The sequence below is a fragment of the Microcaecilia unicolor genome, chromosome 1 (genome assembly GCF_901765095.1).
Source record: "Microcaecilia unicolor chromosome 1, aMicUni1.1, whole genome shotgun sequence".
In the NCBI taxonomy this organism is placed as follows: Eukaryota; Metazoa; Chordata; class Amphibia; order Gymnophiona; family Siphonopidae; genus Microcaecilia; species Microcaecilia unicolor.
The window spans coordinates 315,968,942-315,989,296 of NC_044031.1; the positions used below are offsets into that span (position 1 = coordinate 315,968,942).

The following is a 20,355-nucleotide window of genomic DNA, read 5'->3' on the forward strand; positions in this document are numbered from 1 at the left end:
GGCGGGGAAGCAGGTACAGGCCATTCGCACGCGGCTACGTTCGCTGCCTATGCGGTCAAGCTGGCATCGGCGGAATCGCAGGTGACGCCAAGTGCGGTTTCTGAGGAAGGGGGGGGGGTTTGTGTTTCGGAGGGTTGTTCTGGCGTTGGAGGGGTTAGGATTGCATTTGTGATTTAGGCTTCAGATACCTGGATTTTCTGTTTGTTTGTGCTGGTATTTCTCCTCCCTTAGTAGGTGCATGGGCATCAGTAGTGTTCCTTATCTCCCTGCTGCTCTGAATGTGTTTGTTTGCGGTCAGTCTCCTCCCTTATTCCGATGCTTATGGTTTTGGTTGGTTGGTTGGTTTTCTGATGCGTTTCGTCGCGTGGCAACCATTCGGCCATCTCCCTTGGAGATGCCATTCATTCACTGTCAGTGCTCCGCCCTCGACGTCAAGTTTGACGCGTGGGCGGGGCAAACACAAAGCGATCTCACCCCCTTCACTTTTGGAACGTTGGGTAAGTGAGGCTTCATTCGAACGTTGGAGGTGCGTTTTATATAGAGAGATTTGTTTTTCACTTGTTTCTGCAAAATTTAAATAAATGTAAAATATTTACTTTAACAAATGAGACCTCAAAACTCCTGATAGGGATAAATACAAAAAGTATTTAAAAATCCACTATCATAAATGGAAGTAAGATAATATCATAATCATAAGTCCATATATATATGTCAACTTATACAAAGTAAATGAAGTGAAGATGCAATTCTATGTCCCCAATGAAAGGAGAGTTTAATTTTACTTCCATTTAATTACAATATTATTCCATCTTTATTACACCAGGCTTCCCAAGGCAGATTACAACAGTTAAGAAGAACCCATCAGGAAACAGGATATACTCACTGAAATTGGCCATGTATTACTGTACTGTATTCTATAGAACAGTGTAGAAAAATGAGCACAGAATACAGAATTTATTACTGCTGTTTCTACCAGCTACAATAATTTTATGCTGTTTTAGTGAATTTTATTTCATAATACAATATCTACATATGGGAAGCTTTCAAATACATAAAAAAAGATGTCAAATAAAAAAAATACTTTATCCTCCATCTTTTAAAGCACTTCTTATGCAACTAGAACAGCTTTAGACTTTTTACAGATAGACCACACATAGGCAGTACGTTAATTCTAATAAGCATTTCCTATTGTTTTCAATAGCGTTTGCTTGGGTAACTCAATGTGGCGGCAAGCTCCGCCTACTGGCTTCAGCCCACATAATGGGCCAGACTAGGCTCATGCCGTCTCCTGCTTCCTCCCCACCCCCCAACCTCCTTAGTTGGAACGCACACCTGCAAAGTTTGCCTATACGCACGCACCTGCTCTATCTGCCACTCCACTTCCACTATGATACAAATATAAATGAATCCAGTCTTGTTTGTTCAAGTCAGTGTTGCCAGGTGGGCGGTTTTACCGCCCAATTGGGCGGTTTTCCGCGACCCGCCGCGGGAAATTTTTGCCCGCGGCGGGTTGCGGTTTTTTGGGCTGGTTTTTGTGCTTCGGGCGGTTTTTTCGGCCGCGGGGGGGCGGGGTTAGTGACGTTTTTGGGTGGGATTAATGACGTTTTGGGCGGGGTTAGTGACGTGGGAGGCGGGGCCGATGACGTAGGAGGCGGGGCCGATGACGGGGAGGCGGGGCCGATGACGGGGAGGCGGGGCCGATGACGTGAGAGGCGGGGCCGATGACGGGGAGGCGGGGCCGGTGACGTGGGAGGCGGGGCCGGTGACGGCGGGGGCGGGGTTTATGACGGCGGGGGCGGGGGTGATGACGCGGGGGTGGGGGTGTCAGGGGCGGGGGTTTGTGTTTGGGCGGTTTTTGGGCTGTTTTTTGGGCTCCAGTGGGCTGGAAAAAAATTTTCCACCTGGCAACCCTGGTTCAAGTGACATCAAAGTGCACTGTGAAATAACCCTGCTACTTCTCCATGTGAACTCTCAGGGCTACAAAAGCTGTTTTGCTGTCCATTAAGTCTGTCAACCCTCCCCCAGCCCTGATGCATTATAATGGGACCTAAAGTACCACGAGGGAATCGCCAGAAACAAAAGGTAGGACTAGATGAAGGGGCCCCGCGGCCGCCCTCAGTGCAAACGCAAAGCCGCTTGAAGCTCCAATGTATCTATGCAGCAGAAGCCGTGACCTCTCCCCCTCCCAGAAGCCGTTTACCAGTGATTATGAAGGGCTGCGGGTCCCAGCCGCTGCACAGTACTGAGGATTGTGCGGAGACGCCGCGAGGCCTGGCAGAAAGAGTAGCGCGTGCCCACCGCAGCCATGTCTAACTTACGGAAAAAGGTGAGTCTGCAGTCTGCTGCTGCGGCGGCCCCGGAATTGGAACAAGCCCCGCCCCTTGGCGATGATGGAGGGCGGTAAAAGGGCCTGCCAAGAGAATCTCGGTTTTTCCACTTTCGTGCCTCACTGGCTCCCCAACTACTCTTAGGTCGGATTCATGAATGACTGTGCTGCCTGTTCCTGTATCCACCTCTTTAACCCTTCTCACGGCCTTATGAATCTAGAATCGGACCAGCAAGAAAATTGCAATACAACCGACGCACTTCTAAATAAAACTATAGTTTGGGGGATAATGTCTAGGCTGTGTCATGTCTCTTGCCCACATCTCTGTAATTCTCAAATTCTGAAGAGTAAAATAGCAGCACATTAAATTCAGTCCATTAGCCGGTTAAATAAATGCTTAATGGGCATCCGTGTGAGCCATAGGAGCCAACTTTTCAAAATTATTGGGGGTGCTAAGCCCAATGAAATAACCCCTCCTTGGACACATACAAGGAATTTTCTCAATATTGGGGGTGCTCAAGCACCCACAGCACCCACAGAGTCGGCTCCAATGGTATGAGCCAGTGTCCAGTTAATTTCTGGGTCCGCAGACATACATACCCCCACATGTAGTCCAAAACCAGTAAAAGAGAGTAGAAGTGGACCAAAAAATCTCATCAGCCAATGGTAAGTTGAAGTAAATTTTATTCAGCACCAGGGGCGTATCTGGACTCTGGCGGTAGGGGGGCCAGAGCCAGAGGGAGGGGGCACATTTTAGCCCCCCCCCCCCCCCCGGCGCCACCGATTCCCCCCCCCCCCCCGCCATTTCCGGACACCCCCCCTCACCACCAATGACACTCTCCACCCCCTCCCGCCGCCGCCAACCCTCCCCCGCTGCTGTCACTTACCTTTGCTGGCGGGGGACCCCAACCCCCCGCCAGCCGAGGTCCTCTCTTCCATGCAGGCTGCGCCACTGCAAGTTGCAATGCTTCCTGTTCTTCTGAGTCTGACGTCCTGCACGTACAACGCGCAGGACGTCAGACTGAATTCCAAATTCTGAGTCTGACGTTCTGCACATTGTACGTGCAGGACGTCAGACTCAGAAGAACAGGAAGCGTTGCAACTTGCATCCTGCACGGAAGAGAGGACTTCGGCTGGCGGGGGCTTGGGGTCCCCCGCCAGCAAAGATCGGCGACGGGTTGGTGGCGGGCGGGAGGGAGGGGGAGGTGGAGAGGGTCTGTGGTAGGGGGGTCCAGGGCAAAATCTGCGGGGCCCCTGTGGCCCCACGCAGATACACCCCTGTTCAGCACCAAATGTGTCTATGACCCGACACGGGGCAGTGTTTCGATATGTCTACCGTCTGCTTCAGGAAACACTGGGCTCCTTCTGAATGCGTTCCCTCTATACGAGATCTGAGACGTTCTTTACACCAACTCACACTTCGGCGGAAATCTCATATGGCCGCAACTGGAAATCTTGGCAGCCGTTTTAAGCAAGCAGAGATGAGAGGATCAGCACAGCAGCAGTGGGCAGAAAAGACTGGGGATCTTTCCTGCCCCAAAGAAGCCACTAGACCACCAGGGTACCTTGAGGTATGTACTGGGAGGATACCCTGTGCTCGGGGGAGGGAAGGCACATCCACAGGGATCCTGCAGGACCTTGATCCATCCCCGTGGGATTCCCGTGGACCTGGGTCCATTCCTGCAGGATCCTCACAGACCTGGATGGGATTCCCACGGGATTCCCGCCATCCCCGCTCCGATGCAGCTCTCTATTCCATAACAACACGCGTAACTTAATCGGCTTAACAAGTTAATCGGCATTGATAACATCACCTAACAAGCAATAATGAGCACTAACTGGCAATAATTAGAATTTACGCGCACAACTTGCTCAGCATATACTGCAATGACCTGCGCCTAAATTCTAACGCATGCAGTTCAAAAGGGACATGGTCATGGGCGAGGAAATGGGCATTTCGTGGGCATTCCTACATTTACATGCGTAGTTACAGAATATGGCCCACTGCGTGTAAATCTGTGTGCTGGGAATTTAGGCCACATTTTTGTTGGTGTAAATGGGCACTGGGATATCAACTAAAAATATTCTCTATACTGTGCCTAAATCTAGGTGACATTTATAGAATACGCTTATACAGAAATGCAGATTTTTAGGCACCTAATACAGAATCTGGCCCTATATTCCTATGGACATCTTATCATTTAGTACGTGCTAATTGTTAGTGCATGCTAAATCTGTTAGTGCACCTTTAGTAAAAGGACCCCATTATCGACCTTTGCATCTTTGTTTAGCATTTTGAAAAATATCTGCATTGTTGCAAAGTCTGTAAATATCAATGAATTTTGCACCACAGTTCACAGTTCAACTTTATTTAACATACCACAAATAAAGTAAATATCTAAACGGGTTACAAATTTAAATTATAATTGAAGGGGAAATGAGAGGAGGGAAGGAGGGAGTGAAATAATAGGATGCTTAAGTTACAGCAAAAGTCAAATTAATTAAAGGGCATTAAAGAGTATTACAGAGAGGCTAAAATTTCAGAGAATGAAACACACAGAAGGAAAGGAGAGGAAATGAAGAAGCGAGGCAAGACTGCACTGGGGCATCATCATGCGACATTGAGGCAATGAAAGACTAGTTGGGGCTCATTTGGGTTGAAAGGAGAATGTTTAAAAAAATAGGTTTTAAGAGCAGGCTTAACCCTTATAAAGAATAATTAAATCCACAAAGGAAATGGGATGGAATTCCAAAGGTTAGAGACAACAGTTGAGAATGAGGATGTTGTGGCCAAGTGTGAGTGGATTTGGAGGTAAGTGGGTATTAAGAGAAGATGCTGGTTGGAGGAGTGTAAGGTGCGAGCAGGGATATAAGGAATGAGATATTTGAAAAGAACAGGAGTATACCTGAGTGCAGAATTTGAAAGGTTAGTAGAATGATTTTAAAACAAATCTGATGGTGAATCAGTGACCAGTGTTAAGCATAAAGTATGGGGGTAATACTATCAAATTTCCTAGCCCATATATCAGTTTGACAGTAGTGTTTTGGATGATTTGTAGCCGGCGTAATCGATATTGAGGTAGGCCATGGAGAATAGACTCTGGAATTCGTTGCCGGAGAACGTGGTACGGGCGGTTAGCTTGACAGAGTTTAAAAAGGGGTTAGATAGATTCCTAAAGGACAAGTCCATAGACCGCTATTAAATGGACTTGGAAAAATTCCGCATTTTTAGGTATAACTTGTCTGGAATGTTTTTACGTTTGGGGAGCGTGCCAGGTGCCCTTGACCTGGATTGGCCACTGTCGGTGACAGGATGCTGGGCTAGATGGACCTTTGGTCTTTCCCAGTATGGCACTACTTATGTACTTATGTACTTATGTACTTCTGAAGGAGAAAGTACAAGCTTCTTTATTTATTAGGATTTATTTACCGCCTTTTTGAAGGAATTCACTCAAGGCAGTGTATGGCATATGTTACATGTCAACCATTGAAAACTTTCCCAGAAAAAGCACCGCAGAGATTTTAACCTGCTTTTTCAGTGGGTACCCTTTCCCTTGAACATAATGCACATAGGTTTAAAAATGTAATTTATGCATGTTATCTCTCTTCCCTAAATTGCCCTCCTCATGATAAAACAGGATAATTTTGAAACATTTATGTGTCCTGACATCTAGTGGTGTAAAAGTGAAGCAGTCTTTTGAATGTTACACCCTGTGGTTAAGGTGTACATTACAGCCCTTACAATCTATTATTAATGATATCATGCAGTTAGCAAAACTATCACACTCAGTTTTATTTTTATACTGTATGAATGATCAATTATTCATTTCTTTAACTGGGACTATATTGGATATCTTTTACATTACATCTAATATTTATATGCCGCACATAACTAAAAAAAAAGGATCAATGTGGCAAACAATAAATAAATAGGACATAATCCTAGAATTATAAAATTTTAAAACATTAAAAATAAATTGTGTCATAACATCAATCAGCAATAACCTTATCAGATATAGATATAAATACAATACATATGAATGTCAACTTAGTGCCAACTTTTAAACTAATGAAGTTTTCAAAACTTTCCAAAAAAATAATATAGTTTACCTGATGGCTGTTGACATTTGGTAGTTTATTCCACCATTTAGCAGCTTGATAAATAAAAGAAGCTTCTAATATAGATTTCCATTTAACCCCTAACGACGAAGGAAATTGTACTGTCAAATAGTATTGTGAGCTAGGTGCATAATTGTTTTCTACCTATTAATGATATCAGTGGTAGCTTGTATGGCGGAGGTGGTCCCTCTTCACAAAAGTGGGGATAGGGAAGAAGCTGGAAACTACAGGCCGGTAAGCCTCACTTCGGTTATTGGAAAAGTAATGGAAGCCATGCTGAAGGAAAGGATAGTGAATTTCCTGGAAGCCAATAAGTTGCAAGATCCGAGACAACATGGTTTCACCAAAGGGAAGTCGTGCCAAACGAATCTCATTGAATTCTTTGACTGGGTGACGGGAGAACTAAATCAAGGACGTGCTATGGACGTCATCTACTTAGATTTCAGCAAGGCTTTTGACACGGTTCCCCACAGGAGGCTCTTGAATAAACTAGAAGGGCTGAAGATAGGACCCGAAGTGGTGAACTGGATTAGGAACTGGTTGACGGGCAGACGCCAGAGGGTGGTAGTGAATGGAGTTCGCTCGGAGGAGGGAAAGGTGAGTAGTGGAGTGCCTCAGGGATCGGTGCTGGGGCCCATTCTGTTCAATATATTTGTGAGTGACATTGCCGAAGGGTTACAAGGTAAAGTTTGCCTTTTTGCGGATGACACCAAGATTTGCAACAGAGTGGACACCCCGGAGGGAGTGGAAAACATGAAAAAAGATCTGAAGAAGCTGGAACAATGGTCTAACGTTTGGCAATTAAAATTCAATGCGAAGAAATGCAAAGTGATGCACTTAGGGAGTAGAAATCCAAGGGAGGCGTATGTGTTAGGTGGGGAGAGCCTGATAGTCACGGACGGGGAGAGGGATCTTGGGGTGATAGTATCTGAGGACCTAAAGCCTATGAAACAGTGCAACAAGGCGGTGGCCGTAGCGAGAAGGTTGCTAGGCTGTATAGAGAGAGGTGTGACCAGCAGAAAAAAGGAGGTTTTAATGCCCCTGTATAAGACGTTGGTGAGGCCCCACCTGGAGTATTGTGTTCAGTTTTGGAGGCCATACCTTGCGAAGGATGTTAAAAAAATGGAAGCGGTACAAAGAAAAGCTACAAGGATGGTATGGGAGTTGCGTTCCAAGACGTATGAAGAGAGACTTGCTGACCTGAACATGTATACTCTGGAGGAAAGGAGGAACAGGGGTGATATGATACAGACGTTCAAATATTTGAAAGGTATTAATCCGCAAACGAATCTTTTCCGGAGAGGGGAAGGCGGTAGTACGAGAGGACATGAAATGAGATTGAAGGGGGGCAGACTCAGGAAAGATGTCAGGAAGTATTTCTTCACGGAGAGGGTGGTGAACGCTTGGAATGCCCTCCCGCGGGAGGTGGTGGAGATGAAAACGGTAACGGAATTCAAGCATGCGTGGGACAGGCATAAAGGAATCCTGTGCAGAAGGAATGGATCCACAGAAGCTTAGCTGAAATTGGGTGGCGGGGGGAAGAGGGGTTGGTGGTTGAGAGGCTAGGATGGGGGAGGGCAGACTTATACGGGGTCTGTGCCGGAGCCGGTGATGGGAGGCGGGACTGGTGGTTGGGAGGCGGGAAATACTGCTGCACAGACTTATATGGTCTGTGCCCTGAAAAAGACAGGTACATATCAAGGTAAGGTATACACATGAGTTTATCGTGGGCAGACTAGATGGACCGTGCAGGTCTTTTTCTGCCGTCATCTACTATGTTACTATGTTACTATGTATAATAATAGAGCAAGATCATGCAAAATGAAAAAAGACCAGAAAACACAGCTTGAAAACTACACGGGCCAAAATAGGAAGCCAGTGAAGCTTCATAAGTACAGGTTTGGTGCTCTCAAATCTTGAAGGTTTGCAGTAATTGAATCCTCCTACAGGTACAGCTACATAGATAATATTACCATAGTCTACATGACTCAACATAAGTGTCTGAACTATCGGGTGAAAAACATCAGCCTTAAAATATGATCTTATCTGTCTCAACTTCCAAAGTAGTCGGAAGACCTTAATGGACAACAGTTGGACATGGGGTTCAAAATAAAGTGTGCTATCTAAAGTTACCTCTAATATTTTTATCTGTGATTCTAGTTTATAGTTAGTTCCATCAATTATTACCTTATCGAATTGATTCACATTATGAGGGTGAGTAATCAGCAAAAATTTGGTCTTTTCACTTTTAATTTTCAATTTAGTGAATCTAGCCCAGGACTGCAAACAAACTAGTATCTATCTGTTTGATTTTAATTGTTATGCAGGAAATAGCTCCAACTACAGAGATAAAGGTTGTAATATCATCTGCATAAATGAATGGGTGTAACCCCAGGACCTCCAACCTCTGTCCAAAGAGGGCCATCAGAATATTAAATAATGCTGTGGACAATGGATAGCCCTCGGGGGACACCACACAAAGATGTCCATTCCTGAGAAAGTTCTCCACTCTTTTTTACTTTATATTTCCTTTTGATAAGGAAACCTCTAAACCATTCCAACACTGCTCCAGTCATGCCAAGCCTGCTCATTAGATATAATAAGATATTATGATCAACCAAGTCAAAGGCACTTGACATGTCAAACTGGAGCAGCAAAACTTGTTTACCCAAAACAACCTCACTTCTAATATTGGCCACTAATGTCATAGCAGTTTGAGTACTATATCCGCTCCTAAACCCAGACTGGGAGTAATGAAGAATGCCATACTGATCTAGAAACTTAGCTAATTGATCTGCCAGTATTCCCTCTGTTTCCTTGGTTAGAAGCGGTATAGATGCAATTGGTCTGTAATTAGTTACCTCACTACTAGTAAGAGTGGGATTTTTAGGAATAGGTGTTAGAATAATTTTCCTGTCCTCTCAATGAAAGCACCCCTGTTCGAGGTTTCTACCAATTGCTTCTGTAACTGAGCTGACAAATTAAAGAGAGGCCAGTTTCATTAATGATGGTGGGCATACAATAAGATGCTGAAAATTTCTTAAGATAAGCCGACACTGTCTGCAGAGTAGGTGAGAAAATGCAGACCAAATCCTATCTACTGCTATCCCTTGACAACTCCCATCTTCATGTTCCCTCAAAAGTTCTTCATCTCTGCTTAAAGCAAACACTGATGTCCTGATTTTTTTCTATTTTACTTCTGAAGAAATTTGCCAATTGTTCAGCATTTATTGTCTCCTGCATTTCAGAATGCCCTACTGGTATTTTATAGAGGAGTTTATATAAAGCTTTAAAATTCAGCTTATCGTCGCCAATTTAGCCTGCTTTACTGTCAATTTGTAGCTGCTTAAGGGCCAATCTCCAAATCCTCTTACCATCTTCAGTTTGAGATTTCATCCAGTTTCTTTCTAATTTTCTTCAATTCCTTTTTTCACATAGCAATTCAAATGAATGCCACTTTTTTTACCCTATTTTTCTCTTAATTTCAGTGAAGCTATTTCATCCAAAAGTTCCCCGCTTAGTTTATTCCCATAACTGTGAACAGATGTGCTTCAGTGAAGGCTGAAGCTGCAGATGTTCTCCTGCCAAATGTGCTGTTCTTTCATTGCTGCAAAAGAGGAACTTGGAGCACCTTCACCTACTTAAAGAGCACCTTACCCTTTGCTTTACTGTCCTGCCAGTTTTTTCTTCCTTTTTACATAGCATCCATGATTAAACTTTAATGTGGGAGGCAAGGTTATTGCTGCTTTTCAAGGGCTTTGAAATATGCAGAAAAAAGGGCTGGCCAAAACTTTGTGGCCTGACACTAGGTTGAACTCTGTACACTCCGTGATAAACAGAATTTCTCCAGAGGACATGCTATTAATGTCTCCACCCCCCAACCACCACCACCACCATTGGTCATCTACAAAGCCCAGAGACTTTTTTTCACAGTAGAAGAAATGGTTTTGAAAACTTATTTAACATCATCTTCTCCTCCTCACACCTGCTAACCCTTACCGTTAAGACTTTTCTCCTGTCTTTGCTCTTTCAAGCTTGTCTGTTCTGATTGAAATTGCTTCACCCTCCTTCCTCCTTACTGTCTGGTTCTCCTGGGTTTCCAGGATCTAGATCAATTGTCACTGCTTTTAGGAGTTCATTTTAAAAGTTATTTCCGTGAGTATAACACTATTTTACGTAGAAATAACCTTTTATTAAACTGTGCAGATGATAAACTTATGTGCATATATCCTGTATGCACACAGGTGTCGGACTTGAGTGGATGCACTTTGGAGGGCAGGGTTTTGCATTTTCATAAGCCTGGGGACGGGAGCATGGATAGAAGGGGGACACCTCTTTCCCATATCGCACTGCACATTTGTGGGGAACCCAGTGATTAATCATTTGTAGATGACCTGATGGGTTCCTAGATTTTTTTTGCCACAGCTTCCTTTTGAAAATGAATATCTGCACAAGATAAGTTGAATTCTTTTTGAATAATGAGTGATTTGATATTTAAAAGGAAAAAGGATCAATGAAGATTATAACTTATTGCTCTGAAAAGGAGAACGTTTTGAGAAGGCTACAAGACTGATGATCCTATATAGATAGATATACATGTAAGCTCTGGCTCACCCCTCAATTAGGGCTTCTGGCTTAGCTTCCTGGGCTAGGTACCTGGGACCAGGGGTCATAAAATAGATTGGTACTTCAAGCAAGCTGTGCGCAGGCCGTGGCTGGGCTAAATACCAGAAGGCCGATAAGTAAACTTTCTCTGGGTACTCTCAAGTCTACTCTCATTCAAAAATAACAAGCGGTCATTATTATCAATGCAGACTTTCTTGGCTCCCTGCGGCCCGACTCAGCATGGAGTGGTGGCTCTCAGACAGCATGGTGCGGCGAGGAATTCCTCTGGCGCTCCCCGATTGGTGTCTAGTAGTGACAGATGCCAGCCTGAAGGGCTGGGGCGCACATTGCAAGGGGAAGCATACCCAGGGTCTATGGACACCCAAGGAGTCGGAGTGGTCCATCAACCGCCTGGAGTTGAAAGCGGTGTTTCAGTCACTTCTGGCCTTTCAAGTGACCCTGGAAGGATTGGCTGTCAGAGTGATGTCGGACAACACGACAGCAGTGGCCTACATAAATCAACAAGGCAGCACTCAGTGCAGAGCTCTGGCCGCGCAGGCCGAACAGATTTACCACTGGGCCGAGCTGCATCTTCAGTTTCTGTCGGCAGCTCACATTGCAGGTCAGAGCAACGTGCAAGGCGATTAAGCAGGCATCAAATCGACCCAGCAGAGTGGGAACTGGCAGACGAAGTGTTTCTTCAGATCTGTGCCAAATGGGGGACGCCCGTACCGGATCTTATGGCGTCAAGTGCAAATGCCAAAGTCCCGTGCTTTACAGCAGACGGAGAGATCCTCGTTCGGTGGGGTTGGATGCCTTGACTCAGCCCTGGCCTCCGGGCCTACTATATGTGTTCCCTCCGTGGCCCTTGATAGGGCGCGTGCTCCTGTGGATTCGGCTGCACCCAGGAGAAGTGGTTCTCATCGCCCCGGATTGGCCCAAGAGGCCTTGGTATGCGGACCTCCGACAGATGCTAGTGGAGGCTCCCCTTCCTTTGCCTCTGGTACCGAACCTGTTGTCACAGGGCCCGGTAGCCATGGAGGATGCCTGCCGCTTTGGTCTTATGGCATGGCGATTGAGAGGGCGCAATTGAGGGACAAAGGCTATTCAAACATAGTCATTTCCACTCTCCTGCAGGCCCGCAAGCGTTCCACTTCCGTGGCTTATGCCAGGATTTGGCGCCAGTTTGAGTCTTGGTGTGCTTCAAAAGCGATCACACCCATGTGGGCTCCTGTCTCGCCGATTCTGGACTTTTTGCAGGATGGTGTACAAATAGGCTTGGCCTATAATTCCCTGGGGGTGCAAGTGGCAGCGTTGGCCTCCCTTCGTGGTAAGGTTGAAGGCGTGTCTTTAGCTGCTCATCCAGATGTGGCACGGTTTCTTAGTGGGGTGCTTTGGCTCCGGCCTTCCATGCGAGCACTCTGTCCAGCTTGGAACCTGGGGCTAGTTTTGAAGGCCCTGCAGGCTTCTCCTTTTGAGCCACTTCGGCGAGCATCGGAGAAAGATTTGACACTAAAGGCCGTTTTTTCTTGTGGCCATTACTTCGGCGAGACGAGTGTCAGAACTCCAGGCGCTGTCCTGTAGAGACCCATTTCTGCAATTCTCAGAGTCCGGGGTCACGGTTCGGACCGTGCCTTCCTTCATGCCTAAGGTGGTTTCAGCGTTTCACCTAAACCAGCCTATTTTCTTGCCCTCATTTGATAAGGAGGAGTTTCCAGAATCTTTTGGGCAGTTGCACCTGTTGGATGTGCGCAGGACTCTACTGCAGTATCTGCGAGTTACTATCTCTTTCAGGATCTATGATCATCTGTTTGTTTTGCTATCAGGTCCTCGCAGAGGGTCTCCAGCATCTAAAGCCACTATTGCCCGCTGGCTCAAAGAAACTATCTTTTCAGCTTATCTGCTTGCCGGCCGGTCTGCGCCTGTAGCCTTTAAGGCGCATTCTACCAGAGCGATTTCTTCCTCTTGGGCTGAAACTGGAGCACTCTCTCGTCAAGAGATATGCAGTGCAGCAACATGGGCTTCTAAGCTCTCTTTTGCCCGACATTACAGGCTGGATGTGGCTGCTAGGAGGGTTGCGCGTTTTGGAGCACAAGTGCTAGCGCGTGATGTGACCTGTTCCCACCCTATATAGGGATTGCTTTGTTACATCCCATACGTAATGGCTTCATCTGCTTGATGACAAGGAAGGGAAAATTAGGTTCTTACCTTGGTAATTTTCTTTCCTTTAGTCATAGCAGATGAAGCCATGAGCCCTCCCTGTATGATTGTCTGTATGCTGTGAATCTGTTTCAGGTTCTGTTCTTGTTTCCTGAAGTTCCTTCCTTGGGAGAAAGTTGGAAAACAGTCTTCAGGATTCATGTTCACTTATAGGAGGATGAGTCCATTCCCTCCAATTTATGTTTTGGAGGATGAGTTTATTCCCTCCAGGAGGTTGCGTGTATCCCCTCCAGTTATACAATAAGGAGGACGAGTTTATTCCCTCCTTTTGAGTTCATGCCCTTGTTAAGGGGCCATCGTTCGCTGTGAGGAAAGTTCATGTTATTCCCATTGCGGTTTGCCATACTGCTTTGGAAGCTTCAAATATTGAAGAGGCAGTGGAGCTGGCTGGCCATGAGGCACTGTGAAAAGTTGAGTGCTCTCTATCTCCCCCTGCTGGTTGATTGACACAACCCATACGTAATGGCTTCATCTGCTATGACTAAAGGAAAGAAAATTACCAAGGTAAGAACCTAATTTTCCCATATGATGATTGATTCCTTCCCCTTCCCAACCCCCAGGACCTGTGACAGTGCCTCTGTAGCTTCCCTAGTTCTGACTGGCTCATTTGATATAGGAGTTAAACATTAGAAAAGTGGGTGAAGACAAACAAAAAGTTTACCTTACTTTCATCAAATTCTTGAGGCACCTAGTGTGTGGAGGTATTCAGTGCTTGAAATTTCTCATGATAATCACATTATTATTATTTTTACTTGATGCTGGTGCACAAAAATGGGCCGCATAATAAGAATATTTTCAGTAGCTATGGTGTGTATATACTCGCCACAGCCCTGTCTTATAGTTGAGAATTTGAGTGATTCTGCCAAACTCTGGGATAAATTCTTAGCAGTGAATGACTGACTGACTGGCCAGGGGCTCATTTTCAAAGCACTTAGCCTTCCAAAGTTCCATAGGTTTCTATGGAACTTTGGAAGGCTAAGTGCTGTGAAAATATGCCTCGTCATCTGCTTTGTTAGAATAGTATTAATGTCAAGAGATGCAATGTATTCTGTTTCCCAACTTATTTAATTTGTGTGCTGTATATGATTTTGAATATGCTCTGTAATTTTGTTCTTTATAATAGTGTCTACCATTTTTCTCTGCACCGACATCAGGCTCATCAGTCTATTGTTTCTTAAATTGTTTCGAGTGGACAGTAGCCATGCTGCTTTCTTTTTATTAATACATTTTATTTTGTAGCCAGAAAACTGCATAATTTGTACATTTGTAAATGTTACCTGTATTTAGTATATTTTACTAACAGCAACAGTAATGCAGCTGAAACAGATATTGATAAAATTAGTGGTTTGTGTTCTAAATTAGTAAATAAAAATATGGAATTATTTTTCCACTACTAGAAGGTTTTGGGTATTTTTGGTGGGGGGGGGGGGTGGAGAAAGAGGGTGGGATGTGATTGATATTGATAGCAATAAGTTGATATTTCTGATTTCTCTCTTCCTCCTCACCCCCCCCCCCCCCCCTCAGCCTCTGCGACTTGACATTAAGCAAAAACTGACTGCTCGGTCTGACTAAGTGAAGAGTGTAGATTTGCACCCAACTGAACCATGGATGTTGGCTAGTCTTTACAATGGTAGTGTTTGTGTCTGGAATCATGAGAGACAGGTGAGGTATTTCAAAGAAGTAACAGGAAGCGTCAAGTATAGGCCTGATATATTTAAGGTTGTCTTGTGTGTTTGTGTGCAGGTTTCAATTTTTCTTCTGTTTGAAACAACAGTTCTTCCATATACCTTCTACAGCAAGAGTGGGTATCCAAGGTCCTCGAGGGCCACAACCCAGTTGGATTTTCAAGATTTCCACAATGAATATGCATGAGATCTCTTTGCTGGTCACCTTTGATGTTATCCAATAAAGTCTTTTATCATCCATATGTCTCCTTCACTGATTGGAAAGAGCCTACCTTCAATAGACAGTATGGACTGTTAATCCTGCTAAGGTAATCTAATACAAAAAAACTGAAAAACAGCCAAACACAATCTCAAAGGGTCATATGAAAAGAGATTGCACAGCAATAGCTAACTAGTGGGAAATACCCTCAGAAACCAAGGTCTTTGCCAAGGTCTGAACACCAGGACACTGAAATCTACATGAGATTTTATGCCTGTGATCTTGTCTCATTCATAGGGTATAATATCCCACCTGTTTTCAAAACTATTCACAACAAAACTAATAATTTGAAAAACATAATCAAAAATGAAAAATTAAACATTCCAAGCTTAGCATGAATAAACTTAGCTTTTTCAAGGCTGGCTTGGTAACCCCACAATCCAACTGTTAACTTTCATTTGTTCAACGGGGCCTTGAAAAATGGTGCTTAAAATTGCATTCGCACCCAATTTGTGCATTTAATTGATTAATGAGCCAGTTAGCACTGATAATTGAGTGCTAATTGGCTCTAATTGGCCTTAATTGAAATTTGCATGTGCATTTTTAGTCACACGGATCCACATATAAATTTTATGTGCTGCTCCAAAAAGGGGGCACAACCATGGGATGGTAATGGGTAGATCAGGGGCGTTCCTAGAATTTAAGTGCACTGTTATAAAATAAGGGGGATCCGCACCTAATTTAGATGCAAGGATTTACACCAGCGTTTACTTGATGTAAATCCTCACATCTAAAGTTAGGTGTTATACGTATTCTATAAATGACGCCTAACTTTATTTATTACATTTGTACACCGCGCTTTCCCACACATGGCAGGCTCAATGCGGCTTACATAGTAACAATATAAAGAATTACAAAGTCATAAGAAGAATATACAGTTTGTAGTAAACGCAAAATTGATGGGGTTAACGGATAAGTGAATTGAACATAGGAGGGATTGGGTGCTATCTTGAAGAGATGGGTCTTCAGTGCTTTTCTGAAGGGCAAAAGGCCGTTAATGGTACGGATAGGTCTTGGTAGAGCATTCCAAAGCTGGCTACCTGAAAAGGAAAAATTGGATGTGTAGAAGGATTTGTACTTAATACCTTTGCAGTTGGGGAGGTGTAGATTAAGGTAAGTACGGGAAGACGTCATGCTGTTCCTGACTTTCAGTGCTGTGTATAGAATAGCTTTTCAACGCCATTTATAGAATTTGATCCATAGTGACAGAGAAGATAAATTAACACAAGCTTGCAACTTGCAAGTAGTACCTCTTGATTGGAACTACAGCTCAGCTTCAAACTTGTGCTAATTTATCCTCTTTTTTGGTGTCTATTTAAAAGTACACATTGGATTATGATTGGGTCAGAAATATCTAAAATATATTAGGCTGTTGTCCATCTGTGTACAAAATTGTATCCTCAAGCAATGGGGATGGGTGCATGAAATCCTCAGAGCATTATGCTGGGGGTGCCCCCACATTTCCTTTGCTTATTATTTAATAGCAAATGCACTCCATTCAGTATAATGTAACCAAATAAGCTGCATGACGAGATCTCAAAGGTTTGTTGAGGGAAGAGTGTCTTGGTAATGTGATTGTTCTTGTTTATAGACACTCGTGAAGACCTTTGAAGTCTGTGACTTGCCAGTCAGAGCTGCAAAGTTTGTGGCAAGAAAAAATTGGGTGGTTACCGGAGCCATAAGTATCCATTCTACTGCTTCTCGCTCAGAACCTTGCATCTTGCCCATCCTTCTGCATTCTGTCTTTGAATTTATGTGGTGTTCTTCCTGCTCGTGTTTTTCAGTTGTCGGTGCTCTGTCCCAACATTGCCTGCATATGTTCTGCTTTTTTTATTGCTTTATAAGTTTGGGTGCACCTGTGTTGCACTCAGTGCAGAAGTTAGCCCAGGGAAAGTTTTAAGAAACTGAAAATGCCATTGTAACCTTCTTTGAAGAAGCCAGCCATGGCAAAAACTACAGTCCATATTAGTTATTAATCAATCAAGATTTGGGGGCAAAAGTGTAGCGGCTTCCGTTTATTTTACTGGAGAGGCTGGTCTGTTAATGCAGTGCTTCAAATGCTATCCCCTGGTCAGTCTAGTTTTCAGAATAGTTGCAATTAATATGGTGGCAACAGGCTTGCATATACTGCTTCTGTTATGTGGATACTTTATCTTGTACAGATACATTGTGATTATTTTGAGAACTACACTTGGCAAGGTGGAATTTCAAGACTAGTAGAAAACTGCATTAATGGATATTGAGAATTGTGAACTGCAGGTGTTTTGTGGGATATCACTTGAAAATGGGAAACGTGTTTAAGCATGCCATGGGATAGAGGAATTTTGGTGATATTTGAGTGGAAAATAAAATTCCTTGTCATCAAGCAGATGAATCCATTACGAATGGGTTGTGTCCATCAACCAGCAGGGGGAGATAGAGAGCACTGAAAAACCATAGTGCCTCATGGCCAGCTGGCTCCATTTGCCTCTTCAGTATACTCTATCTCCCCAGCAGGGTAGACGCAGCTTATTCAGCTCCTTCAGATCTGCCTGGGGTGGCTCCTGTGCTTTTGCCAGTTGTAGCAGGGGTGTTGTGGCTGATGGTGCCCACTTCAAAGGCACATAGGTTCGCCCTTTCCCTGCCTTACCCGGCCCCCGATGTGGATGTAGGCACATAGGCTCACCCTGTCTCTGCCTTTCCCACTGCCATGTGGATGCAGGCACATTGGTTAGTCCTTTCTCTGCCTTTCCCATGCTCTACCTTGTGGATGCAGGCACATTGGTTCATCTTTTCCCTGCCTTTCCCACTCTACTGATCCTCCGGAGTTGGAAATTTGCCTCTATTGCTGTTGCCTCTAACTTTTTTCACAGCGTTAAAAAAAAAAAGTCGCATCGCGCTTTGGTGCTGCAATTCCAGAAAAGAGGTTTTCTTCTGATTGTGCAGCGTGACCGGAGCTCCTGTATTCGGTCTGTTGAGGTAAGAGCATTTTGTAGCTTCTCCGGGGAGGGCCCGCGATCGGGATGGCCATTTTGAATTTTCCGCCGTGTTTCGGCGATGGCTGCGGAGGTTGTTAAGCGTTGTTCCCTTTGTGGCAAAGTGCAGATCAGCAGCAGGGCTCTGTAAATCCTGCTCTTCAGACATCAGAGCCGGCACGAGCATGGTAAGTGATGTTTCTTCCCAATCAGTGAAGCTGGCAGCTGGCGCCATTTTGGACGTGCCGCATGGCGCGACCCCCGCAGAAGCGGAGGGGTTTGAGCCTGGAGGGGAGCCTCGTGTGGAGGCTAACAAGAGAGCTGTTATCCCCGGACTGGAACCGGGAGGCCAGGGTGAGCCCTTCTCCCCTGAGTTTGTATTGCTGCTGCATAAAGCATTCATATTAAAAATAGCTCTCCCGCAGGGGTCTCATTCGGCCCTGCTACCTGTTTCCCCTCCAGTGGAGCCTGGTCTCGGATTGCTGTCAGGTGCAGTTTCCCCTGACAGAGGGCCATAAGACAAGTGCAGAAGGGTGAATTCCCCTTCAGAGAGTGGCGCACCCCCCCCTCCCCTGTGGTCGGGATGTGAGGATTCTGAGGGGTCTGGCAGGCTCTCGTGGTCTGAAGAGTCAGAGGAAGGTGCAGGATTGCCACCGGATCCAGATGATCCCTCCGCGGTGAAGATTTTCCACCGCTACGAGCTGCCAGCCCTTATTTCTGATGCATGGCAGGTCCTTTGTATTGAAGATCCTGGGAGTGCCGAAGCCTCCTCTGGTAATCTGAGGATGGCAAGTACTAAGAAGCCTGCTCGAGCCTTTCCTTTGCATGACTCCATCCAAGAGCTTATTTTGGCTCAAAGGGCTGACCCCGAGGGGCCTTTGAAAGTCACCAGGGCTATGGGGCAATTATACCCTCTATGTGAGGAGCATTTGGCGCACCTAGCAGTGCCTAAAGTGGATGCCCTAGTCACGGCTGTGACAAAGAGAACTACCCTCCCAGTGGAAGGAGGAGTCGCCCTGAAGGACATGCAGGACCAACGCCTAGAATCAGCTATGAAACGTTCCTTTGAAATTTCAGGCCTTCCCTTTCGGGCGTCTGCATGCAGCTGTTACGCTGCCCGAGCCTGCCTCGCTTGGTTGCAACAGGCAGTGGAACAGCCCGGAGATGGAGCGGAGCCCCTTTCTGAGGTGGCACCGCGGATGGAGTCGGACTTGTCTTTCTTGGCTGACACCGTTTATGATCTGGTCAGAGCTTCGGCTAAGCAGCTACGGCATTGGGCAGCTGACATGGCTTCTAAGCAAAGGTTGGTGAGTTGCCCTTTCAAGGCCTTCTCCTATTTGGTGAGGAGCTGGAGAAATCCCAGCGCTTACCCGAGGATAGGCCGCGGCCTTCTTCCAAGGGTCAGGCGGTTCCCTCCTCTTACAGACCTTGCTTCAGTGAAGCTCGAAGGTACCGCCCAGGGCATTCTGCTAGGTTTACTTCATGTGCCCGCTTTCAGCAGAGGAACTTCTTTCGCTCGGACAAGCGTTCCACAGCGACCGGCTCAAGGCCTGAAGTTCAAGGGTGACCCTCTCAATGATGGTGCGCCGGCCCTCTCCTTGATTCCTGTAATAGGAGGACGGCTTTCCCTCTTGAGGAGTGGTTCAAGATTTCCTCAGATCAGTGGGTTTTGGACCTGATCAGAGATGGCTACAGATTAGAATTCAATGCCCCGGTAAGAGACGTGTTTGTGGAGTCCCAATACGGTACTGCCGTCAAATGGGCGGCGGTAGAGGAGACCTTACAAGGCTTGTTGCACCTCCGGCGGTGGTCCCTGTGCCTCCCGCCGAACACGTCTCTGGCCGTTACTCCATTTACTTTGTGGTGCCGTGAAAAGGAGGGTCTTTTTGGCCCATTCTAGACTTAAAAGAAGTCAACAAGTCTCTAAGAGTGCAGCATTTTCACATGGAAACCCTGCGCTCCGTCATTGCGGCGGTACAGCCAAGAGAGTTTCTCATGTCTCTGGACCTGTAAGAAGCTTACTTGCACATTTCTATTTGGCCCCCGCACCAGAGGTTTCTGCGGTTTGCAGTGATGGGAAACATTTCCAGTTTTGGGCCTTGCCTTTTGGCCTCGCCACAGCTCCCCGAACCTTTTCCAAGGTAATGGTGGTAGTAGCTTCCTTTCCCAGGCGAGAGGGTATTCGGG

At 45.6% G+C, this 20,355-nt stretch overlaps 1 protein-coding gene and 1 long non-coding RNA gene across 3 annotated transcripts in view; one reads left to right on the forward strand and one right to left on the reverse strand.

Moving 5' to 3' along the window:
• BPHL (biphenyl hydrolase like) overlaps window positions 1-2,312 on the reverse strand; it is a 105,743-nt gene extending 103,431 nt beyond the window's left edge. Inside the window, exon 1 of the mRNA XM_030208600.1 lies at window positions 2,201-2,312. Coding sequence (XP_030064460.1) covers window positions 2,201-2,307 — 107 coding nt within the window. The 5' untranslated portion in view covers window positions 2,308-2,312. The remainder of the gene's footprint in view (window positions 1-2,200) is intronic.
• Window positions 1,920-16,887, forward strand: LOC115473553. 2 transcript variants are annotated; one of them, XR_003942683.1, is made up of 3 exons: window positions 1,920-2,082; window positions 14,795-14,932; window positions 16,806-16,887. It is a non-coding gene; the product is annotated as an uncharacterized LOC115473553 (long non-coding RNA). The 2 variants fall into 2 exon arrangements; XR_003942681.1 differs by lacking the exon at window positions 1,920-2,082 and adding an exon at window positions 2,244-2,326.
• The last annotated feature ends 3,468 nt before the right edge of the window (window positions 16,888-20,355 follow it).